Raw genomic sequence first — 26,733 nt, 5'->3', positions numbered from 1 at the left:
TGACTTAAATGGAAATTCTCCCACTCAGTCTGAGCTCTGTCCTGCTTTGTGAAACCATACCTGTCCCTCCAGCACACAGTGACTGTTGTTCATACAAACAATGTATAGGAATGCATGACATACTTCTTTGAACTTTCACCACACTGAAAACATTTTTAATGTTCAGAAATGTTTCAATTTCCTAGAGGGAACCACTAGATGATTGTCAATGACAGAGTCTCATAAGGTTTTGAAAAGCAGACTTTATTTAATAGGCACATCATTGCTTTAATAGCACTGGGCTGCACAGCTCACTTCACCATTTGTAAATGGTTTTGTTTGATTACATTGCATTTCCTCAGTGTCAGTAGGATTCAAGTAAAAAAGTTACTGCTTTTACTTCTCTGTCATTTCTCAAGTTGGACAAAAAACAGTGAACAACTAGCACACAGGAGCAGAATACAGACAGAACTGCCTGTGATCCCAGAGAAGTCAAGACAAACTGAATTTTGAGCACTGAACAGTTAAAGCTGCAAGACAAGCACATGACATTTGCTCAGATGAGAGTTTGCATTATGCAGGATAGAGATGAATGTTGCCCACTAATACATATAATAATGCATTCTTATACTGAGGAACAAAGACTGTCCAACAAAGACAAGAAAGGTTTCAAAACAAAATAACTTACATGAAATTAGCTTCCTTATTGTTTCTGATTATAAAAGTTGCACTCCCTTTGCTGTAAAAGTTAAAGGCCTAAAAGTACTGCTTACAGAACTCTAAACAGGCAATTTAATCAGCTTTTTCCTCCTATATTACAACTCTTTCTGATAACAGAAAACCATCTTTAAGAGACAAAAGCGCAGCATGCTGGATTATTTTTGTAATTAAGTAGTTTACCTGGTTGTTATATTTATTCCCTGAAAAACTGCATTTTAATATTTTACTAAGTTCCACCAGTAGAAGCATACAAAATCAGAAATCATGAGAGGAAAATAATATTGCTCTATGAAAGAAAAAAGCATGACTTCTAACTTAGTATTATGAACATTGTAAAAGAAACGCACGTGGCATTGAAACATTTTGAAAATGGAGAAATATTTGGTGAGTTTCGATGTTCTCATGTTTTATATTCTATTTTCTGATTGGATATTTTCAAAGTTATTATTTTAGGATTTATTTTAAAATATATTTTCTAGCATTGTATAGGACAGACAACCTAAAAGCAACGAGGCAGATATCTAGCGTGCTGCACACTCGAATATACACCATTTACTTTAGTTACTAGCGCTTTACACTGACAGTACCTACTGCATTTGTAAAACTTATTTTTAAATCAGCTTGTCAAAGCTTTTGAGAAGCAATCTGGGCAATAAGGTGGGTATTTTTAGTGTCTACCATGAATACGGCCAGTTAAAGACTCAGAGGTCGCTCTCTCCATACAGTGCTGATGAGAAGGAGGTGTAATCCAGAGCCCCAGGAACAGAACCTGGGCCGGTGTACGGAGGCATTCTCTTGATGCAGTACTGAGCCTGCTCAGGAGGCAGCTCGCGGCGCAACTCATCTGCCAGGATGTAAGGCTGGGAGGGGGAAAAGGATTGACAGGTTCAGTATGCATTCTCTATTTCTGTAGCTGTGACTAATAAATTCAGACATCCTGCCTATTTTCCTGAGACCAAGTATTTTCCTTGGTGAATTCCATCCCTCATTATGAATTGAATGGGACAATTCCAGCAACACACTGATTAGGTCGAAATGCAGTCTCAGGATATGTGACTGTGTACATTAGCTACCAAACACTGTGCAGCACTGTGCAAAGGTAGACTGCTATTGATACAGCTCAGCCCTGGATACTCAGTACCTCTGAAGTGCACCACTGCCTCTTCTGCAGTGACAGGACAGACACAGGTGGTTCCTGTTCATTTCAAGGTCCTAATATATGTGTAATGAAAGATGCATTATTGTTCTTAATGGTTTGCATTTATGATGTGAGGGGTGACCTTTGTTAACAGACTTGGCATTGCGTAAAATAGCAATGTAATGAAAACCATTTTCTCCTGAGACCATCTTCCACATGAATTGCTCCTGAGAACATGTCTGGAATTCAAAATGTGGTCCACATTAAGTGAGATCACAAAATCAATACAAACAGCCAGAATGAGAAAATCAATAGAGCAACTTTGAGCAAATAGACCTGTACTTCTGTGATCTACCCTTTCTCCACAGCACAGGATTGGTTTCCTGTTCACACTGTTTATGGCCTGACTCCTCCAGAAGCTCTTGTGTTGCCATTATACTCTCCTTCATCATCATACACAACTCACTCACCAGTTTATCTGGAAGCTGGGAGGAAAATATGCCAAATTCAGGAGCTTTCTCCACAAACCCAGTAACTAGAGGAGGCCCCTTGCTAGGACAGGGGTACAAGCACATTGCATCACCCTGTTGAATGAGCTGTCCAGTCACAACATGGCTCACAATTAGGTGTCATCTTTAGGCAACTGACTCAAGCTATGTCCCAGAGGGTCAAACTCTACATTGAAACATTGGGACAACAGCATGAAAGGCAGAACAAGTTCCCCTGTAATCAAGGCTGTTGTGCGGAAATAACCTGACGTACAATATATCCATCATACAGACCAACTGTTGAAGTCTTGTCTAAGATGTCTAATTTTATGTTGGCTCTCTGTGATATGAGGGTATATGAAATAAACCTTGAATTCTTCACCCATTTCAGCTAGGAGTCTTGGTTCCAAACAGAAGAGGCAAGTGCTTTCTCTGAAGTCTTAAAAACTGAAAACAGATCTTCACTATTACTAAAAGGCTTGTATAAGAAGGGCTAAATGGGAGAGCTATTGAATCCTTACAGCCAGCAGCATGATGACTGACCTTATCTGAAGCCAGGATTCTGAAGGAAGCTATCACTTGCTCAGCCGTGTCTGTGTCTGCTGTTTCTCTGGTCATGAAGTCAATGAAGGACTGGAAAGTGACGGTTCCTTGCCCATTGGGGTCAACCAGAGACATGATTCGGGCAAACTCAGCTTCACCCTTTCACAGAATCCAAAATAAAAAAATGGTCACCGTAATATCAATCTCCAACAGCCTGAGCCTCTCATGAACCAGTCAGACCACTGGTTACAGAGCCTTTAAAGCGTCTTTCTGACTTAGGGACATCAACCTCAGAGCCGATGAAATCTGGGATCTTAAATGCCCACCCCTCTTTTGCACAAAGGACTGTGCTTCTGAAAAATCTATCCTTTGCCCTAAATATGTATGTACCTTATAATTAGCCTTCTCCAGCTTCTCCCCCTTCCACCCACCCTCAGTGCCTATTCAACTTGTTTTAACTTAACACTTCATTTTCCACCCCATCCTAAAACCATTGTAATTTAGGTACCACATAGGGAGGTGAAACAATAGCCCAAGAAACAGTCTATTTGCAGACCCACTGGACTAAGAAGGGAAACAATTCTGAAAATTTCATGCCAAATACAAGACAGTTCAATTAAGGTTAATAACTTTTTTCCTTTGAAAAGGGTGAATTGGAGGGGGGGGGAGATTTTTAAAGTAATTGAAGGAAAGAAAATGCAAGCCCTGAAAGACAGTTTATGAGAATTAACCAGTAGCAAACACATTCTTTCTCATGCAGATAGAAAAGGTGAAATTAAAAAAAAATAATTAATTTAATAACTGCTAATCTTAACTTTTAAAGTTTCATTAATTCAAAGAGCAATGCAGTGGACCATAAATAAGGATTTCACATGTCTAGTTTTAGTTTTAACTTCCTTTTTAAGCATTTGAAAATAGAGAAAAAGCAAAGAAATAAGAAGCTAGTATCTACTGTAAATTATATTATTAGTATCCTCTCAATTTAAATAAGCTATAGTGTTGCTGTGGTTAATGTTATAGGTTGTAAGCAGAATCAGCTGACATTATTTCTTAAAACTCATACCAAATCATAACCCATTGAAATTAAGCAAGCTCTGAAATCATCATGGTCCATCAATCCATTCTTCCTCTATTGACCAAAACAACGTAAGGAATATAGAAGGGGAGGTTTGAAGATTCCAAGGTCATTTCCAGAGAGATGACAAGTTTAGACCATTGGCATATTGGATCCGGTGCATGAACAGTATTCATTGATGGTGCCCAATCAGGTGACCAGAATCATCATCAGTTTTAAAGAAGGAAGAAGTAACTAACATATTACACACAAGAAACAAACATTTTCAGCACAAAAATCAACATCAGGAAAGGTCAGGGAAGAGATAAGGGAGAAGAGGAGATGATTGAGACAAGAATACAGAGGACACAACCAGAGAAGACAAAGAGAAAGGCAAGGAGACAAGTTTGTTACTAAACTAGTCGAACTCAGGATATGCTCAAGCTGCCTCCCTGATATGAAATGTCTTTGAAAGGATTTGCATGGAACCTGTAGTGGCTAAAAGTATAGTTAAAAACAGACAAATACTTCACTCCAAGGCCGAAGTAAGGTACACTATGAGAGGTGTCTGCTGACATATGGGAAATAAGTACAAGGATTTTCCTTCTGACTGCAGGCTGTCAAGACCTGGACTACAGCAAAGATGTGCATACTGTCTTAAAGGATGAGACTTGCAAGATTTATAAGGAGGTCAGTTGAAGATCTTTTAAATAGTGAGGTTGCTCATTTTCCAGGCAATAACAGATCTGTGACATTCCAGTCTCAAAACTGAGTAAACATTAAAAGTCATGATAGAATGTAAATAAACGTTTCCTCTGTGCTGTGATATAATGCAATGGTTTGGAGATAATTGTGTCATCCTAAATCAGGCGAGCTGTGATATAATGCAATGGTTTGGAGAGAATTGTGTCATCCTAAATCAGGTGCGAGCAGAAGAGAATTTGTACTGAGTCTGAGGAAAGGAAAATTAGCAAAAATCTGAGTGAAGGAGCATAGAACTCTCCTAGGTATCTAGTAGTGTCCAAATAAAACATCTCAAACCAAGTAAAAGAAACAATCTGAAAAATCTTTGAAAAATGCTTAGAAAAATATGGCTCAAAGTGATGCTGACAATCCATCTAAATCAGTTGTCTTCTCACAGGCAGGATCTTTTCAAAGCATTATGACCAATAGACTGGAGTTTAAACACCCAATCTCTTTGGCTATTATTATATTGGCCCATCTGAAAACAGAACAATACCAGTTTCCTCTACCTGCAAGTCATTTCCAACCTGACCTAGACTGATGAGGCAGGCTTTAAATTCATCAGACTGCAGATTGTCAGATTCGTCCTAGCATCCCATCACAGGCCATGCATTTGGGAAGGTGAAAGGAAAGAAAGAAAAATCACAGAACAGGTTAGTTGGTTAGTAAACATTCTACTGTTGTATTAATAATCATATTTTTACAAAATTTCATGGAAATGTAATGTCAACATGTTGAAATGAATTGGCAAAAAAAAAAAAAAAAGGAGAGTTTTTGCAGTTTCATGCTGTAGTTATTTTTTTCTTAGTGGAAGAATGTCCTTACTTCAACTACAGAGTTAAATCTGCTTCCTCCATAGGTTTTTTTTTGAAACATTTTAGCTGAGAAGGCAGTTTTCATTCTATTGAACTGCCATTTGCTTCTTCATTTTCTATTGTCATGCAGCATATGTGAGGTGAAGTAAAAAGATCACTGAACCTGGGCAAAATGTATTTTCCCCACTCGGTTACTTCACTCTTGATCTGATAACATTACTTAACATAATATGCATATCTCAAAAGAGGGAAGTATAAAATAAGTGTATATCTGACAACTTCTTTTCAGTTGTCTTTTTTAATAATCTGTACAATCAGGTTTTGCTTTGAAAATTGACTTTAAGGTTAAATGCCTCTAAGTAACATCACATCAAACTGGCACATTGTTTTGAACCAATATTCTTTTTCTATTTGGCAGGTTAAGAAATTCCCACTAACTTCTTAAAAATAGAGTGGTGTGTCCTTTTCTTCCTATTCATACAAACTGTGTCTTATCAGAGGGGTATTTCAGATTGAGTTAACCTGAGTACAATTAAAGAGATGTTCTAGGATGAAAAATTATTACCCTTATTGATTTTACAGACAGTTTGAAGATCCAAGTTTTGCTGTCTGCTACATATTTGCCTGCTAGATGAATAATTTAGTTTTGAAAATTTCTATATAGCTATGCATAAGTAAAATTATAGGAGTTTTAACAAATGCACTGGGCTTATTTAATATACTAAGAGGATGAAGTGGCACTTTAGGAAGTTAATAACACCATGCATTTTTGAAATATCATGCTGTTATTACTCCCTCTGCATCAACATCCACCAGCTCCATAAAGGGAAGATGAAAAATAACAGTAGGAAGTCAATGAAGAGAAAAAAACCAAAGCTACAAATCTGGACTAGAATACAGTTAAAAGCCATAATCACAGTAAAGTTTTTATCCCTTAATATTTCCATTTTATAGGACAATTCCTGCTATAAAGCATTCCAAATGGCTTATTTTATCATTCTGAAAATGTTAGTCTAGGCTGGCTTGAAACTCTCAAGAACTATCCTGGAGACAGGTTATGGCAGGTCACACCGGGGGTGAAGTCAATTCATTTCACCTTATTTCCAAAGCCAAATATACTACTCTGTGACTGCAAATAAAATGATATAAAAATGGGAGCTAAGAGCCAAATCCTCTCCCAGAATCTCCTCTAGCAGGTGTTGGGAGAGGACTCTTAGCTACCAGGGGTGAGTGGTCAGTGTGTGCATGAGCTCCCTAACCAGGCACATACAGCAGAAGTAGTGAAGGGCAGACTGGAGTGGAAGGGCAGCACATCTACCCAGAAACCATTTTCTTTAAGAGAGGACTGCAGGGGTTGTGCTGCTCACAACCATCATCTGATTAAGTGGGGCTCTCTAGGGAGGGTCCAAGTAGCTGTGCCAAGTGCTTCTGCAGGTTCTCACATTCTTGTAGTGAATTTTTCTAATCTCGAATATATGGGGCCTAAAAAGGCATCTTTGCCTTTGCACTATATCAGAGTTTCATGGGATTCAATGGTATTTTTGCAATTAATGCATAGATCAAGCCCAGGCAAAGGCTTTCTCATTTGGAAATGGTTCTTGGTATTTACTGTTTGCAGACCAACATTAGGCACTGAAATTAATTTTTAAATCAAATAAACAGCTTTGCCTTGTTCACCTTTTCCTGCCAAAGTAAAACAGTGAATTCCCCCTCCATGTTTCATTATTAGTCCCCAGAAATCTTTTTCCTCCTCTTTGTGATTTATATGTGGCCTTATAAAACAAGTGAACCTCTGAGTCAAACTAATCCATTCCTTAATATGCCTTTCAGTTTCCTGAATGCTAATTGACCTGCATAAGCCTGAACATGTGGTTCCTTTAATAGAGAGCTGTTGTTTTTCTGTTAGTAAAATATAGGGTGGCATGATGTTATTGTTCTGCATGCAGAGCTCCTACTTGAAATCTGTAGTTTGCACAAAAATTAATAGTAGAATATGTTAGCAGCCATTAGGATATTACATGCAGAGCAGCTGCAGCTATTTTATCACATACTTCACGGTCTTATTTAGAGTTTACTAAATATACTGAATCTGAAAAAGGAATCCCTGCATAAAAAGACATCAAAACCAGTGACTGACAATGTTATCTGTGTGGTGTCCCAACTTTGCTGCATACCATTATTCAGCTATGCACCACTTTGAACACTTCTAAACTGTTTCAGTGATTCAGACATTGTGTCCCACTTTCTCTTTTTTTTTCTCTATGCAATCATATTAAGGAAGGAAACATAGCATAGCCTTTTAGCATTGCTAAAGATTTATATTTATACCTACAACTGAATGTGCCTTCTGGCACAGCCCCCAGCAAGGAGTAGTGGGTAAGCAGCAGCATCCTCAGGAACAACCTCTGAGGTACCAGTGTGCATACATGTCTGTTGGGAACACAAGAGCCTAGAGGGCTGCCCCCTTGACCCAAGGATAAGGGCATATTTGCCATTTGCCTTTTCAAGGATGTCTTGTAAAGCTTTCTGTGTCAGCACATCTCTGCTGGTGGATGCACTGAGAGAAACACAACTCTTCCTACCCCTGTGATTCTTACATGCATGGTGCACACTTAGTCACAGCAGTGTGAGAATTAGGGGCGTGTAGTGCCCCCCCCCCGAAAGTTGTTAAATGCTGAATAGTTTTCTTTCCAATATTTGATATGTAGAAGCCATTTAAAACTTATTCACCAATTACTTAGCTCTCTTTCAAAGGATTAACAACTGCAGAATTAAGGCATGTAATGGATTATGAGCTGTAAGATTTTAATTTTTTTATATCTCCTTCCTGGGGAGGAAGATAGGGGTTCCTTCCTGAGATTTATGAGCAAAGGAAGTTGTTTCTAGAGGCACTCTATAAAAAGTTATTAGACTTATGTATACCAAAATACATTCTTTAAAATGGGGACGGGAGCTACTCTGCATATTAGTACTTTGCTGACATCCTCAACACACACTGAGAGTCAGACATTAAGATATGTCTTAAATTGGAGAAGTGCCACAGAAGTCAGAGCTACAGCATGCAGAAATGATTCTGTTGTGCTTAGGTATTTAAAGCCTCCTTGTCAGTGACAGTATTAATTTTTGGGATCCTTTCTGACTATTCATCATTGCAAATAGCAGTCTAATTCTTTCAGTGTATTTTTAAAACTATGACAGGCATTCAGAAATGCTGCTAAGTGCAGCAAAATTTGTACATATACTGCTAATTCTGTCTGACATGGAGAAGTCAGTATTTTTCATGTTAGTGCTTACACTCAGATAATCCAGTTTCATCTTCATTTCTTTTTAAGGAAATCAAGACCATAAAAGAATCCATTACTGCCTTCTCTACCTAAATTCCAAGTTTAGAGCCCTCATTATTTTGTGTACACTGAAGTAAGTTCAAAGCACCCTGGGTTTCCTTTATTCACCAACATTACATATGTGTGTGTACAAAGACATAGGAAAGACAAAAATGAAAATAAAGTCTGCCTTTCTCAAATGTGTTTGTTCAATGTCTCCTTCTAGCCTGTGTAGATTGAGTTGTATCTGCCCATTAGGTAACAGTGTAATTTAATCTGCATAAGCTTCTCTTTTATCAGTTTCTACTATCTGTTCCCTGCAGAAAGCCTGGCTTGATTGCTCAGTGGCTGTAGATCTTAGCTTCTTCTTTTCTTTAACTTGCATTATGCTACTAAGAACATAATTGTCAGTGCAAAAGTCCTCCTAGATCAATTTCCTTTGGCTTATGCTGAGGAAAGGAGCACACTAACAGGAGCATTTGCAAAATGGACATCCCCTTATGTGATCCTTCCAGACCTCTTTTTAAGGCAGTTAGATTACATCTGTCATGGGGGAAGGTATGGTCTGCAGCTAAACTTTCAGTCTGGGCCCAGGTTGTTGAGGCCATAGAAAAAGAGGATATGATAGATCAATCTTCTGTTTGCTTATGCTTCTGACCTGGCCACTCAGGCTTCCTGAAACAGAAGCCAGAGCAGAAGGGGCACAGGCAGAAGCCATGACTCATTGTAGCCTGAAGGAAGGAGTCAAGGATAGCTAAGAGTACAGGAGCTGGGAAGCAATTTTGTGTGCACATTATAGTCATAGCCCATCTCCAGTGTGCTGGCAGCTGTGTGACAGGAGCACCCTCTTCCAGGTCATACAGCCTTTCCTAAGGTATGTGGTATCCTTTGATATCTCAGAGTCTTATTGGATCTGCAAAGCCTAAATATTCATAACAGTAGGGATGACTGGTGTAGAATTTGGCTTCTCCCTTCAAGACATTCTGAAGCACCAACAGATGACCATAATATCTCCTCAGACACTGAATAGCCTTGCTGTGAGCATGGCAGAGAACTCAGCTATGAGCCACAAAGGTACAGGGATGCTAGAAATGGCCATATGGGGTAAGATATACTAGGATTCAGTCATCTTGATTCTTATCTTTAGAGAGCTATCAAACTTCTGTGCAAAGTCCCTGGTTTCCCTTAATGGTGTCTTTCAAATACTGACATGTAGTTTATCCAGGCCTGGTACTGTGTCTGCTTTTAATAGCTCTAATTGCTCAGTTATCTGCTCCAGTGCATTGGGAAAGCCATTTAGCATGCTACTTCCTTCCACCCCAGGAAATTTATCTCTGCTTCTCTGGTGTTATCTTCTGCTTCTCTAGAAAATACAGAAAAGAATCATGGTGCACTAGAATCACATTAAGATTTTTCCATGAAATCTGTTCCTGGTTCCTGTGTAGCTAAACTTTCCTATGCTATGTTTCTTCAGAAAGCAGAAGTTTGGCAATTCTGGGTTTTTTTCTAAACAGTTAAGGGTATTCTAAAGGATATTTATCAAACTATGACTGTCAGCATCCAACGCATATCAAGTGCAAGTGCAGGGATGGATAATCAGTTTGAGTAGACCTGGACAAACAGGATGTCAGTGAAAAGAAAGTGGCATTTTGCTATAGCCTGAAATGATCTGAAGGAGCTGACTCGCAATAGCAGATTATAAATCAAAAGTTAAGCACAGAATGCTAACTGCAGCAATCTGTACTGTAAAAAGGCAACAGCCTGGTGCTGCATTTTTTCAGTACTTGAACTGTGAACTTGGTTTTGGAGATGGGTTCATGTGAGCACAGAGCCAGCAGAGCCAACTCATGTACAGATTGTTTTCCAACTGGGAATGTCAGATCTCTGTCTGCACGTATTTTGTTATTGTGTCTATTAATAGTTATCTTTTTGACACTCTGTCCATAAATACTGCATAACTCACAGAAGTGAGCTAAGTTTCTTTACAGTAGTGTTTTCCTTCCTACTATTACTTCTTGTTTAGATAACTGAAAAAATTAACAGCCTCTTATTTCCCACATACAGCCACAAAAATAAGGGATATTCTTGGAGAGCTATCAGTGCCCCAATTATATTCCCTACAAATATATTTCTAGGTAGACAAGTTGTGATTTAAAGGAAAAAAACCTGTAATCCAGATTACAGCTAAATTTAATTAGATGGAAGCTGCAGCAAGTGCATAGAACATGCTGTACTGTCTTAAAATAAAGGGGCACATTATTTTCCAAAACACACAGATTTATCCAGCTCTGCCTGTCACTTGAACAAATACTCAACCATATTAGCAGAACTATAATTCTGCATTACTTTCAAGAGTAAAAACTAATCTTTAATTTATCTGTACAATGCTATTAGATTGGGTGGCATCACTGCCCTTGGAGAGGGGCGTGGAATTACATGATCTTTAAGGTCCCTTCCAACCCAATCCATTCTATGACTTTATAACACTGTAAATTCTTTCTTAACTCATCTTTTTTTGCTGTTTTAAAAAGTGCCCATTGCTACTGCATTTGCAGTACTTTAAAAGCCTTACATTTGGAATGAAAAGAAACTAGCTTTTGAGAACAATAAATATTGCTAGTGGAGAGAAAGCATGAGTACTGTACCCTGTCAAAGTGATTGAATGATGCTCTGAAGTCATTCATTTGTTCCTGGGTGATACCCTTAGCATCTCTTGTGAGGATCTGAGTCTCAACCTCATTGATAGTTCGAGCAATGGTGGTAAGTAGGAGCTCCCATCCAACACGGATGTGCTACGAGAGATAAAATACTGATTTATTAAAGAATCAAATATATTGTTCTAAGAGTATAAAAAGCATATTAAGAAAAAAATCAAAATATTTATGGAACAATTTTTCCATGCCAGAAACTGTATTATGACTGAGGATCATTAAAAATAAAAATGGCCTTCAGAAAAATATGGAACTGTTTTCTAAATGGGTAATTCCTCATTAAAAGTGAAAATAAATGAACATAAAACAAGTTTTATGAGATTATCAGAAACTCTGCCAAATTCCATCCTTTGTGGCAGTCTCTTCAGATCAGGGAAGAAGTTACATGGCAGAAGAGGGCAGAATAAGCTAACAAGTACAAAAGGGAGTAAATGGCTACCTCCATAGTATAGTTGGTGTGCTTGTTGTCAAACACCAGGGCTTCTTGTATAAGCTGATGATCTCCTTCCAATTTGTCAATGTTGTGTTTATAGTTAATGATATTGTGCTCATATTGCTTCAGCTGATTCATCTGGTCCTCCAAAGGCCCTGTCATTTCAATAGAACTGCGGGCAATTTCCTGCCAAAAGAAACAATGTCATCCCCCAGTCCTCAAAATTCAAGCTTCAGATTTGCTAATTTGACCAACATTTACTTAAATATGTTTTAATTTCATACTAAGAAGCAATAGTAATAAAACCTTCATACAGTGGAAATAAGAAATTTTACTGTAGAAAACACATTTCAAAAGAAATGTGGCACATTTGTATCTGGAATTAGTATCGAGACCCCAGTGATCCTGGTATCTTCTCTACAAAAAGCAGAAGCTAAACAGTAATTGTCTAGTGATTGATTTTACAAAGCTGAACCTCCTGCTCACCATCAAGGTACCACTTGTATAAGCTCCCACAGTTTTAAAAATCATCTTAACAGCTGCTAAATAGTTCAGGATCAAACAGCTGGTGAATTATCATGGACTTTGCTGTTTCCCTGTATATAAAGTAGAGATAAAAAATTATAAACCATTTCATTTGTCAGTTCTGCATGAAGGTCTGACACTCACCTCCATCTTGGTCTGGATCCATGGCCCAATGACATTGGCCTGAGCAGCAAACTGGCGACGCAGGCGCTCGTTGGCATGCTGGCGGGCTAACTCCTCTTGCAAGGATTGATCCCTCTGAGGCACCAGCTGCTTCACCTGTTACAGTGGGAAAACACTAAGTGTAAGTAGGCACAACTGAATAGTTTAAAAACAAATGGATCAAGTAAGTCTACAGTTATTATTTTTTGTTATTGGTCTGAAGGTTGATAACAGATGTACAAGCCAGAAACATGATCACTATTCTATTTACAAACTCTGTGCTAGCCTAAGAAATTGGTAACATGGTCTTGGGCAGCCTGACCAGAGACACTGACAGGGAGAGAGAAGAAATTCTCACCTGTGGCTAGATTTGACTTTGAGACAATTATTTAACTTGAACTGTTGTTAAAGCAGTTACTGCTTTTTGTCTGAAGCACAGGTGATTTTTCAATCTCTAAGTAACTGTTCTAAGAACAGTTGGCACAAAACATTTTATTTGAGCACAGCCATTACAACAGGATAACATGAGACATGTTCTGTTCATCATGAATATTTGAAGGTCTCTGATACATTGTGAATGCTTTTGTTTGGCTTACCCTTCTGAATTGCCCAGGGAGATTCTGACTGTAGTCCTTCTTGGTTTTTATGACCCATTGAGGGTGCATTCTTGTTCATCTAAGTTTATGTAATTCTACATTCATTTACTTTCAGCATATTACTTGTCTTGGTCCCTAATGAAAGTTTGTGTGATTGCTCTAGGAGCCCCTCTGTAATTCCTCCCCAGTAGTTTTCAATTGCCAATGCCAATTTCAGTCTAATAGGACAGAAAAGCTAGCTCTGAACTAGCCCCAACACATGCTTCTCTTGCCCTGCCAAAAAGCCAAAGAGGACATAGGTAATATTGAATGATAGGAGCAAGGGGTATTGTGAAACAAGCCTGGCAAACATAAGGGAGAGCATAAGGTACTGTAGAAAGTGAATAAGTGAATTCTGGCATTTGATAATCTAGAATAATTTACTGATTTATTGTAAAGTTCTCTAAATATTCTTAGTATTCCTAAACTAGAATACTATGTTCAATGTGCTTTATGTATTTAGCATACATTACCTTTTCCCACTTGCTACGAATCTCTTCCACAGTAACAGTGCTGTAAGGATTGGTAGCACTTATTCTCATGCTGTAACTCTGGATAACTTTTTCAACTTCATTCTGGATCGACAGTATGGCCTGTCTTTCACCATCTGCCTCTGGCAAAGTAGCTTTAAATTGATCATGTGCAGAGATTAAACTCTAAAATCAGAAACAGAGAGGGAAATCATGAAAACTTGCAAGTTTCTTCCATTATCTGGAAGATCTACCATAAGTAAGCACAGCTCCTCTCTCAGCCTCTCAAACACTCTGTCTGCACGTATCTGTAGATACAGGAAATAAAACATTTAGATATCTTCATGGTATGGCTCTCATTGACTTTATGAGGACCATCACCTCTTCCATGATCTCTGGAATATGCTTTCATACCACTGAAGAACCCCATTTACAACAGAGCAGATATGGTGTATCGCAAAGGAAACATCAAGACAGATATGCAGGTTTTTTCTTACCTGTGTTGTCTCCTGGAAGGAAAATCTTCCTTTCTTGATTTCCCTATGACTTTAAACCACAAAATAGACAACTATTTACCTGAATTTCCTCTATGCTGTGAACAATAAACATGTCCTGTAGGTCCTCCATAGCACCTTCCATCCAGTTGTTGAAAGGAGCAGCTCGTTTGGCAAACTCCAGGTGAAGCTGATCAATTGTTTCAAGCAATTTCTCCGTCCTCTGTATAGGTTGGGAAAGGTACATTCCCCTGTTACTAGGGCAAGATCTAGCTCTGTACACATACCCACCCATGCACAAAGCCATGCCTCATCTTTTCAAAAGCTATTAATTCACCAACAGGTTAAAAGGGGTGGATGTATACCTTCAAAGCATAACAAGTGAAATTACTTTCTCACTCTTGATATTTTAAGTATTTTTGTTATTGGAATCTATCTGCAAATGGATTTAAACTGGCTAATATTGATATCTTGTAAGTATGAAAAGGAAGTTAGACATGTTTTCCACCTTGGCATACATGTGTGTGACTTCCTCTTTTCTTAAGGAACAAGGTTTTGGAAAGTATCTCAGTGCTTTGGAATACTCGTTACCAAAAAATTAACATACTGCTCAACAGACAAGTGTGGAAGACTGCAAATTCAGATAAGTATGAAAAGCTAAGTAACCAATGGCTTTTGTTAGCCGTGCTGGAGATCAGATTCCCACAGAGTGGTGCTACAAACCACATGACATTTGTTGCTCCTTTAGAACTGTCCCTGGCAGCTGAGTACTGTCAAGTCTGCTCTGAGCAATCCAATGTGTTTGCAAATGAACCCACACCAAAATGAAATGGTGATGTGAGGACAGGATTTATTGCTGTTTGGATTCCTGCTCAATGGCACCATTTCCAGGTCTGAAATAAATGGTTCATTCCCCTCTCCTTGTCTCAGCTGAGCTGCTGATTGTTGTTATAAGGTTTACCTCCAATGCCTCTCTCCTTTTCTGAGTAAGTGTTCCCAGGCTGTCCCATTGGTCACATATCTTTTGGCATCTATCATTGACACTTGCAGCATCATGGTAGTCCAGTTCACTAAGAAAGAGTGAAGACAAAAGTCTGTGTGACTTTCTGAAAGACAGGAGCAGTTGCACTGTCCATAGTAATGCCCTCAGTAATTCCTCCCCTCTTTTTTGCAATATTTCTCCTCAAAGTAAGCAAGTGTTACAGTATAGGCATGTGTGATCTAGGCATCAGCATTTCAAGAAGCACAGCACAGGAACAGGATCAGTGTCCTCTGTTGTGAGAAAAATCAAGTATCTATCTGACACATCCAGGTATTAAAGACAATTAAAGTGTCCAAGTGTCTTTGTCTTGGCTATTCCTGTGGCACAAGCAATTTGTCCTCCTGAAGACCAGAATGCCTAGGTCTGGGTCTTTATCAAGTTTCTGAAGATTGGTAGAGTTTTAAATTAATATTGTTTTAAATAATCCAATGATCCTTTCTAGCCTTATATGCTCTGAAATTATTTTACTGAGAAACATACCTCAGATTGCATTCAAAGCATAATCTCTCTCACAGGCCTGACAAGACTAAAATGGGCTGCCCAGATCTGGGGCATAGAGAACAATTTTCATCTTCCTTTCCAGAAACTCCTCACAGATCTACACCCCAGAATTGGCTGGTTCAGAGAACAGGGATCTCCAGACCCACATATGCCACCAGCATGAATCAGTGCACCCACAAAGGATGCGTAAGTGGGTTTTCACCTGCTTGATAGGCTTATATGATCCTGAAAGAAAGCAATTTACTATTCCGCCTGAGATTAGAATAACTTTTTAAGGCTCTGTCCTGAAACCCTGCACTGAGTCTGCTTCAAAGTGAATTTTTGATCTCTGTGGCAGATGATACCCATCCATAAAACACTACATGTGTTTGACACTTTGGAAGTACACTTTTATTGGTGTATCACCGTCCACTGAATTTAGCTCTTGGCTGCTCCTTGAGGACACTTTGCCCAGTACTAAACATTGTGATGATGTGACACATGGCAATATGAAGCTAAGATTTACTTTGAGGCTTGAACAAGACAGTGAATGCAGGTAAAATTTGTTCCCTTTTTTTCAGTATTCTTCTCTAGGCAATTGGCAAGAGGAATGTACAGATCAGTCTGCCAGTAACACAGAGAATCACAGAAGACAAAATGAGAACAGAGGCAGCTTGCCTCTGTGAAGCCACAGGCCAGAAGCTAGAAGCTCTGTAGGACAGGAGCAGTGTTCTTGCTTCCTCTTCTAAACCCAGTCAGAGCAATCTGGTTTGGGATAAAGCTGAGAAGTATGTGAAGCATTCTGTTTAAAAGAGGCTTCAGATATGCTGCAATCAATTGACTATTGAAAATGAAGAATGATAAAACAGGTAAAAATAAAATGCCATAACAGAATGGGTCAGGTTGGAAGGGACCACAGTGGGTCATCTGGTCCAACCTCCCTGCTCAAGCAGGGCCATCCTAGACCACATGGCACAGGATTGCAAACAGATGGTTCTTGAGTATCTCCAGTGAGGGAGAATCCACAACCTCTCCAGGCAACTTGTTCCAGTGCTCCGTCACCTGCACAGTAAAGAAGCTCATCCTCATATTCAGATGGAACTACCTGTGCATCAGTTCCTGCCTGTTGTCTCTTGTCTTGCCATTGACACCACTGAGAAATGCCTGACTCCATCATATTGACACTCTCCCTTCAGATACTTATTGATGAGGCTCACTCTCAGTCATTTTTCTTGAGGCTGAACAGGACCATCTCCATCAGCCTAAGATTGATGCTCCAGCCCCTTAATCATCTCTGTTTCCCTCTGCTGGACCTGCTCCAGAAGCTCCATGTCCCTCTTGTATTGAGGAGCCTAGAACTGGATACAACACTCCAGCTACAGCCTCTCTAGGGCTGAGTAAAGAGGCAGCATCAGCTCCCTCAACCTGCTGGTAATGCTCTTCCATTGGTCTTCTTGGGCACAAGGGCACACTGCTGACTCAAGGACAGCTTGTTGTCCACCAGGATCCCCAGGTCCTTCTCTGCAGAGCTCCTTTCCAGCAGGTCATCCCCCAGCCTGTACTAGTCCTTGGGGTTACTCTTTTCCAGGTGCAGGACTCTGCATGTGCCTTTGTTGACTTTTAGAAGACTCCTTTCTGCTCATCAGGCATGTCTGCCTGTCAAGGCCCTTCTGAAGGGCTGCACAGCACTCTGGGATATCAGCCACTCCTCCCAGCTTTGTGTCATCAGCAAACTTGCACTCCACCCCTTCATCCAAGTCACTGATGAATAAAGTAAACAATACTGGGCCCAGTATTGAACCCTGGGGGACATCACTAGTGACAGGCATTCAAATGGACCCTGTGCCACTGATTACAACCTTCTGGCATCTGCCATTAAGCCAGTTCTCAATCCACCTCACTGTCCACTCATCCAGTTCACACCTCCTGAGTTTGCTTATGAGGATATTGTGAGAGGCAGTGTCAAAGGCCTTGCGGCAGTTGACGAAGACAATATCTACTGCTCTCCCTTCATCCATCCAGGTAGTTGTCCCATCATAGAAGGCAATCAGGTTGGTCAAGCATGATTTACCTTTAGTGAATCCATGCTGACTACTCCTGATCACCTTGTCTTCCATGTGGATGGAGATGGCCACCAGAATGAGGTGCTCCATCACCTTTCCTTCTTGCTCTTTTTGAAGACTGGGGTGGCATTTGCTTTCTTAGGGTCCTCTGACACCTCTCCTGATTGCCATGACCTTTCAAAGATGATCATGAGCAGCCCCCACTATGCTTTCCACCAGCACCCTCAGCGCTCATGGTGGCATCCTGTCAGGGCCCGTGGACTGGTGGATGTGAAGTTTGCCCAGCTGTTCTCTAACCCAATCCTCCTAAAAGTCTTAAAAAACCCAAAACCAACTCAAAATGGTGAAAGTAAATTGTTATATGTAAGGGGAAAGCTGCCAGCAAGTCATGCTATACAATGACTCCTTTAACTGGGAAACTCGCTTCCTCCTTTGGAGCAAGCCTTGTCATTAGTCTTCAAGGGAAAAACAAAAGCCATCTATCTGTTAAGAAATCTTAAGTCAGGAGCATGGAGTTTTGGATAAAAAAGGCTGAGATTTATTTTGCTGCTATGAATTTTTGGCTGAAAGTTGGCATTTTTTCATTATAGCTAATTGAGATTATTAGATGATGTTCCTGAGTGAGCAAATTTTGGTTTTGCTTCAGTGGATCACTTATCTCCTTTTACCAATTATTTTAAGGGCAGGTGCCCTTCCATGAAAGTGTGGGAGTGATTGTACTAGCTCTGGCCAAAGTCCTGGAAGGTAATGTGCCATGTTTCTCCACCAGCTCTGCCAGGGAGGTTCAATCATTCCCCATAAGATCTCTGTTATCCTATTTCTTTCAGGGTTATGGTCTGCAAAATATGTAGGATAATAATATTATCTTAACAACTTTTAAAAAGTGCACCCATGGGTCAAAAATCATAAGTTAGATTACCAAGTGGTATTATACAGTGTAGCTCCACTGCCTTTCTGGGCCTGCTGGTTTTATTTCAGGTAAGTGTATTATATGTATCAAAGACCATTTTCCTGCTCAAAGCAGGAGTAGAGGAAGAAATAACTCATAGGAGATTCATTACTTGGAAATAAAACACAGGCTTACATTCCTTGTCCTATTAATTTTTGTCTCACTCAACATTGAAGAGACTAGATTTCACATTTTGTAAAAGATTTTGCTTTGCAGTACACGAAGTGCTGCTGCACGTGTGTTACAGGCCTTCTAAGAGATCAGTTATTTCTATTTGTTTGGTCATTTGAAGTCTACAGCCATTGAAATTTAAAAATCATTAAGCTGTTCTGATAGATCTTACAAGTAATTCAATATTATCTGTCAAAAATTTAAAATTCAGTCAAATTTTGACCTGATCCAGAGAAGCACTTAAGTACAAGCTCACTTTAGGAGTAGTGATAGTGTCACAAAAATAACCTTCTGAGCAACATGCTTCAGCACTGCTTCAGAACAAGGCTCATGTTAACCATGCACGTAAGCACAATTTGAGCCCAGGTCTCCAGAAGCAAAAAGACTCTCCAAATCAGTGTTACAGACAGTGGTCTGCTTGGCTGAAAATAAGTTGCCATACTAGAAGTGATGGATATGCAAGAAACTGCATTCCAAAAATTTTACCCTGATGAGGGAAAACATTGAAATGACCCCACAAGATCATAAATTAATATGGCTTTTCATAGTACAGCTCACTCAAGTGAGCATTTGCTATGTCCTAAATGGCAAATCTCATTTTAGAAATGCCTGGCTTCTTTCAGATTTGTATTTAGCCCTATCCAAGCCCTGTCATGCCTCTTTGTCAAGGAGTACCTAAGTCTATACAGGCTGCAAACGTGACAATCTTACAGCAGCATCCTGGCCAGAAACACCTGTTTGCATTCATGCATAAATCCTTCATCTAAGCAGCACCAATCAACAAGCTTGTAGCAAATTTGACCTTAAGTACACAGTGGACTGAGCTGCTGCAGCGGAAAATACCAGAACAGACAGGAAACCGTAACTAGTAGAGTTCAAGGTCATATAGCAATTTTTCTTCTTTGAAATAGCAACATTAGGCAGCCAAGAGATTGACTAAAACAAAACATGGAGGTGTACAGACTTGGAAGTTAGACACAGATGGTGATGATTTCTGTAAGGTCCTGACCAGTGATTTTTTTAAAAACCACCACCACCACCAAAATAACAAAACAAAAACAAGAGAAAAATATCCACATCAAATGCAACGGGCCAATGTGCTTGCTCCCATCAGGTGCCATTGCACATTTCTTAGCATTCAGACATTCATACATTAAAAATATGAATGAATAAATTAGCATTTTGCTCCATAATTTCATTGTGTGAGGAATTACGTATAAATAATGAAAATCAATACTTAAATAGAAGCTGCCCATTTGCTTGCAGTCAATAATAAAACTTGATCTTTACGGCCTTTCATTCAATGTTCTCCAAGGCCATAAATCCAAACTGTACTACTGAGTCACAGTGAAAAATCAGGCACTGATAGCCCCATTGTATGGAGAAGCAGAGAAGTCAAGTTAGAGCATCTCAGAATGCAGTCCCTTTTCAGCACCTTTGCAGCCCAGGCCACAAATAACTTGTTTAACTTCACACAGCAAATTACTGAAACAACTGAGAAGAGACAATCCCAAAATAGCCAGGATACAGTGTTCACTGGCGTCACCAGAGGTAAAGGACAGAGGGTGCAAAACAGTGGTAAGCAGATGCTGTGCTATGTATACCACATTCCCAAAGTTTTTCATCACTTGTAAAGCTGAAGGTGAATTAACAATGATTAGGTGTTACAGAAACTTTCTTTAGTATAAAGAGAAACATATCTTGGGGCAATCCCAAGCCCAAATACAGGCTGGGCAGAGAAGGACTTGCGGGTGTTGGTTGACAAGCTCAACATGAGCCAGCAATGTGTGCTGGCAGCCCAGAAAGCCAACTGCATCCTGGGCTTCTTCAAAAGAAGTGTGGCCAGCAGGTCAAGGGAGGTGATTCTCCTCCTCTACCCCTCCTGGAGTATTGCATCCAGCACTGACGCCCGCAACATAAGGACATGAACCTGCTGGAGTGGGTCTGGGAGGAGGGCCACAAAGACAATCAGAGGGTTGGAGCATCTCTCCTATGAAGACAGTCTGAGAGAGGTTGGGGGCTATTCATCCTGGAGAAGAGAAGGTTCTGAGGAGACCTTATAGCAACTGTCCAGTACCTAAAGGAGACCTACAAGAGAGCTGGAGGGGATCTTTTTACAAGGACAAGGAGGAATGACTTTAAATAGAAAGAGAGTAGGTTTAGGTTGGATATTAGGCAGAAATTCTTTACTGCTAGGGTGGTGAGAGCACTGGAACTGGTTGTCCAGAGAAGCTGTGGATGCTCCATCCCTGGAAGTGTTCAAGACTCTAAGCAACACGGTCTAATGAAAGATGTCATTGCCCATGGCCAGGGGTGTGAGAACTAGATGATCTTTAAGGCCCTTTCCAACCCAAACATGATTCTATGAAATAACTCCACAACAGATACCAAGGTGTGCCGAAGGTTTCATGAGCTCACATAGTGAAATCTCCATTTTCTGTGTTTTTTAGATTTATTTCATATTAAAAAACACTGCTTAATCTGTCACTGTGCTTTTTCTCCTTTAAATATCTTGAAGACAGGATTTTTCTTCTAAATCCATTTGAATTAGACAGTTACTCTAAGTGCTGCTGCTATCAGGTATGAGCTACAATTTTAGACAAGACTCTGATTTTTAAATTGTTAATGAATATGGAGCTGTTTATCAGTCATGGTCCTTCTCAAAGTGAAAAGAGGGCGTGTTTTTAACACTTGTCTGATATGTATCTATTTTGCCCGCTCAAGGTGAGAAACTGAAACTTGGAGAGCTGAAGCCAAGGGCAGGAATCTGAGAATTTTGATCTTGGCTCCTGTTTCTACCACTACTGCACATTTGTTCCTGTTGGCTTTACAGATTTATACTGTGGGTAAAAAAGGAATTTACGTTAGTGCCACATTGCCAAGACCAGGAGTAACACCGATTTACCGTTCAAAACAACTGCACTTCATGGCAGAAGACGATAAAATCAAATATACTTAGCTTGGTGTACACACCAAGACAACTTTACCAGAATAAGGACTTCAGTATCTAACACTGCAGTCCTGTCAGTGTGGGCAGAGCTTTGCTTCACACAGGTGAATTAACAACCTCCCCACAAACCAAAGCAAGCTCTGCCAACAAGGACAGAGTTTAGCTCAACTAACTCGAACAACACTCAGGACTTTGCTACCCTAAAATGTCAGTCAGAAGCCTTGACTTTTCCCATCCCTGACCTATGTAGCTGATGTCAACAATATAGATGTAGCCTAAATATGATTCAAAATTGTTCTCAGCTTTGATTGTGCTTTCCATGGGCACAGTATGCTGGATGCTTGTTGGTCCTGTGGCTAAGTTGATGGAACTGCGGGTGAAAACTCTAGCTCTCCCATAGGAGAGCCTTATGTGTGCTTGATTTCTTGTGTGACCCTGATTAAGTTATTTAAGTTCCATATGCCCCACTGTTCTTTCTGCAAAATGGAGGCAATGGCACTTCCAAATATAATGCAAAGAGATTGTGAAAATAAGCATACTGGAGACAATTAAATCTTCAGGAAAGTCAGTGCATTACTCACTACTATAGAGATAATTTAGGGATGTGAAATCTTTTAAAGGACAAATATACCCGTGAAAACACTTGATCTGTAATTTGTGTAAGTGAAATTATTTTCTAAGTTAAACAACTCATAGCCAGTCCCTCTCAGTAGACCATATGAACTGAGAAATAAACACCTCCAGGATTCCCATCAACACAACAGACTCATTGGTAGAGCTAATGCTAAAAGATTACTGTTAAGTCAAGTTGAAAATGCTTGTTTTCAAATAATTTTGGTCAGTTGAATATCTATATTTGGTTGGGGGTAAGGGGGAGATGAGGGAAAGGTCTCAGTGACCAGCTCAGATAATATACTTATGAAGCTATCTCTGGAATTCTTACGTTGGTACCTATGACACTATCAAATTCATTGGAAAGAGTTTATCACAAAGTTAAATGTCAGCAGCTGCAAGCCTTTAAATGGAACATACTTCAGCTCCTGGGCAATGGCAGCGATCTGTTCCACCCTGTCCTGGTGAGCAGCCAAATCGCTCTCAAAAGCTTCATGTTTCCTTAACATGGCACGGACTTCTGTCAGAGTAGCAGATTCATAATCCTTCTGAAGTAAGGACTGCTCTTTGCCTGAAAGAGGAAATTTAAATATTATTCATTTTTACTAAATTATTTGTTAGAAAAATTCAAAACTAAATCAACTTTTTAAACTGAGGCATGGTAAAAATGGTGAGGTATGTGATGAAATCCCACCCCCAGTGAAAACAGCAGCAATTGTCAGCCCAACAATGTTAATTAGAAACACATATTTTTAAAGATCACTCGGTAATTTCTTGATTTTTGCATAGGCTGTTTAGATTGGTCTAAAATAGTGAGTCTAAAATAGTGAGCATTACACTGCTTGAAAAACTGGCATCAAAATGGTATTTTGGCAAAAACTGGATCTCTAAACCATTGTGATAAGTCTTTTGTAGAATAGACTTAGGAAAGCAGATATCACACTGCTATGCTCAGCTTCAGTCTTACTAATATCTGTTATTCTTTTCTGTGTTCTGCCTTCAGTACTTATTGACTTCAGCACTTTAAAAAGCCCAAACAAACCCACACCCTGAGATGTGTGACTGCCTTCTGTGACAAACACTGAATTTTAAGTGGAAAATGCCAACTTATTTACAAAAGGCTAGAGAAGCAAAGAGTAAATAGAAACTGAAATACTGCTCCTGAGTAGTTCCTGTGTTGGACCTGGGACAATCCATACAGACAGGCCCTACAGCTGCAGCTCATCACATGGCATTACACAGCTTTGAGTTCTAGAACCACAAGCAACTATTATTTCACTTGCTATGTGCCAGTCTATGTGAAGTTTTCTCTGCACATCAGCTATAACGTGTCACTATGAGTAGTTTATGCTCAGAAAATAGGCTCTCAGGGCTGATAAACACTGTAGTTTCCCTTCTAGTATATGCTTGGCAGCCATTTACAGCCTTGTATGCTTCCATCAACTCTGTTAGAGGGTGGACTCTGGTTCACTTTCACAGTGTGGAAAGAATCTAACTGGAAAAAGCCAGAAGCATGGCAGCAGCAGGAAGAGTTATCAGGGCAAACAATAGGACAAGAGAGCAGATTTCTATTTAATAGAAACTGAATGCCACTGTATGGTCCTATAGCTGTTACAATTATGTGTAAGGCTAGGTTACCATTAAAAACCAGGGCTACAAATGAGGTGTAATCCAGGGTTTGGAGCAAACCAGAAATGAGTCCATTACCATGTATTTTATGTGGACTACCCAAAACATCATGATGACCAAATAATAATCAGTTCAGGATAATTCTGTTAATAATTTCACCGTTAACCAACCAGTAGTGTCTCTGTGTTCCTGGTTGGATTGCTGGTGTACCAATATATAGAAGTACATTAGCAGTAGTGGCCTCTATTCAAATTCTGAATATTCCCATTAAGTTTGAGTCACTACCTCAAATATGGTTTTTACAGTTATTCCATTAGCAACATGCCAACAAGTTGGGATCGTGACTACTGTCAACAAAACCTGACATTTTATCTGTTATTATTTGAGGTTTCTAAAATTGTCCAAACTGCTTATGAGTAAGATCCTGGTTGGCAAATACTCAGCACTGACAGTTCAACTTTGAACATGAAAACATTAAAAATGTTAAAAGCCATCTCTGCTCACCATATGCCCACTGTTCATGAGTGGAAGCCTTCTGCCTAAATTTCTCAGCCAAGTGTTCAAGTCTTTCCAGTCGTCGTATTTCATTCAGCAGCCACTCTTCATAGCCTTTCTCAGCTTGTTCAAGTCTCTGCCAAGCGCCGGCAATATCCTGCAAAGAGAGAGGGGAGAGAGGGGATGAAACTGTAATCTCTTTTTACCTAAATTTACGGGTTTTTGATTCATTCACAATTTGGCTTCAAAATGAGATGTTTTTATGTCCAGATTTTGTAAAATCACAGAATCATAGAAAATGTTGTCAGGCAGCTCAGGAAGCCTTTCAGTTCGCACGCCTGCTCCTAATAGTGCCTCATATTCAGGTGGGTTCATGAAAGGAGCCCCTATCCACATCCAAGCATAGCTACATATTCAAGTCTTCACAACATATTGCCTTTGTCTCCCAGTTTACAATGTGTGTGTTCTTTTATGACATACCTATCTGTGATCAAATTAAAGTGCTTTGCTTTCACAATTTGACAATAGCAAAATAATCAGTATCAACAGGATTTGATGAATATTTTATCTGGAATACGTATTCATTTCACTTTCTGTGGTGCACAAAGTTTTGTGAGTTTCCTCAAAAACTCAAAGGCATAAGTAGGAGATAGAGGTAACAGGGCCCTTGTTTTCTGCATATGGGGAGTGGACAATGGCCCTTTTCAGCTAGTATAGTCATTTGTTCATGAAATCTGAGCAACTAAAACACAACAGTAGAATAAAGTACAGAAATGGGTTTGCTATATTCTACAGGAAATGTTTTGACCTGCAGTCAAATCACAGTATTTATCAGCATATACGAATTCACGGTACTGACTATTCTTATCTTCACAGACGAAAGAAAACAACAGAACAGAATTTTTGAAAGTTGAAAAAAGCAGGAGCATATATTGAGCCATGTCTGTTTCTGTAAGCCTGATGACTAAAATGTCAGTGAAACCACTGTGAGTTTTGCTTAAATAAACAATATTTGCTCAGAGAGAAGTATTGATAACACTCCCAGAGGAAGCTCTGTCTCATCTTGCATCTCAAGACAATTTGCTACAGGGGAAAGCCTTCAAAGAGGCAGGAGCATGCTTAAGAGAAAGCAAGATTCTAGAATTAAAGGGAATGTGTAAAAAGAGTGGTTTAGTATTGAAAAAGTGCAACAAAATGATGTTTCTGAGGATTACGTAAAATGGCCCTTCAGTCCTTCACACTGATATTTTTGGGAGATCGTTGATGAAGCGAACAGAATATTGATGCCTCCTGTACTTACTGAAACCATTTTCCCCTCTGATGGCATGAAAGCTGGTCGATTGCTGATTCTCAGTTTTGTCTGCAGGGTGTTGAAATTGATCTCCAGCTGGCATTTCTCTTGGACTTTGGGAGGTTTGTGTTTGCGGCGGTAGTCCCGGAAATCCTCTAATTTCTTCTGCATAGCCTGCATTGTTTTTTCTGGGGTCCTGTTTTCCAGCCAAGGAATTGTCCGGCGAATCCACTCTAAAAGCTTTCAAACCAACACAAACAATTCAAACAAAGTCAATGGAAAAGCAACCAAACCAAAAGATTATATTGAATGCACAATTCTTAATTCAGTTTTTTCCATTTTAATATTGATTTGTTGGTACCAAAGCCTTAATGGCAAGTAAGCACAAGATTTTCAAAGCTGAATAGTACTTTTAATGACTAATTTGCTCAGATATTCTGGGTATTTCTAGAAATACCCTCATTTTCAGAAAGATGAACACACATGTAAGGTGTCTCTAGATAATTACTCAAAATCTGAGTAGCCCAAAACCACTTGCCACTTTCAAAGGCCTTGGTCTTGATGCCTCAGATAGTCAATGTTATGGGATCAGGACAGAAATCAGCCAAGTAACTCAGGCCATATAAGAATCTTCACTCAGAAGTACATTAGTGCCAATGTAGACACAGAGAATAGCACTATGGTCTCAGTATGCTTTTGCAAGTTATGCATAAAGAACAAGAGAGCTCTCACTTGTGCACTATACATCTGTAGTCCTGACTCAACAGATTTGCCATTTGCCAAGAAAGAACAGGAGGAGCACAGTGTGCCCCCTTCT

At 39.6% G+C, this 26,733-nt stretch overlaps 1 protein-coding gene across 1 annotated transcript in view; it reads right to left on the bottom strand.

The window, feature by feature from the left end:
- Positions 1 to 1,088: 1,088 nt before the first annotated feature.
- The window catches only part of ACTN2 (actinin, alpha 2), a 45,513-nt gene continuing 19,868 nt past the window's right edge, over positions 1,089 to 26,733 (bottom strand). The window contains exons 11-22 of the mRNA XM_009084667.1: positions 25,926 to 26,156; positions 24,635 to 24,782; positions 22,922 to 23,072; positions 15,196 to 15,304; positions 14,317 to 14,457; positions 13,744 to 13,926; positions 12,618 to 12,752; positions 11,955 to 12,134; positions 11,450 to 11,596; positions 3,932 to 3,997; positions 2,869 to 3,027; positions 1,089 to 1,559 (exon numbers count right to left, since the gene is read on the bottom strand). Coding sequence (XP_009082915.1) covers positions 1,401 to 1,559; positions 2,869 to 3,027; positions 3,932 to 3,997; positions 11,450 to 11,596; positions 11,955 to 12,134; positions 12,618 to 12,752; positions 13,744 to 13,926; positions 14,317 to 14,457; positions 15,196 to 15,304; positions 22,922 to 23,072; positions 24,635 to 24,782; positions 25,926 to 26,156 — 1,809 coding nt within the window. The 3' untranslated portion in view covers positions 1,089 to 1,400. The remainder of the gene's footprint in view (positions 1,560 to 2,868; positions 3,028 to 3,931; positions 3,998 to 11,449; positions 11,597 to 11,954; positions 12,135 to 12,617; positions 12,753 to 13,743; positions 13,927 to 14,316; positions 14,458 to 15,195; positions 15,305 to 22,921; positions 23,073 to 24,634; positions 24,783 to 25,925; positions 26,157 to 26,733) is intronic.

The sequence above is a fragment of the Acanthisitta chloris genome, unplaced genomic scaffold, assembly GCF_000695815.1.
Source record: "Acanthisitta chloris isolate BGI_N310 unplaced genomic scaffold, ASM69581v1 scaffold321, whole genome shotgun sequence".
Lineage (NCBI taxonomy): Eukaryota > Metazoa > Chordata > Aves > Passeriformes > Acanthisittidae > Acanthisitta > Acanthisitta chloris.
Note: the sequence above shows the minus strand (reverse complement) of the source record. Positions and strands in the feature narration are given on the sequence as shown.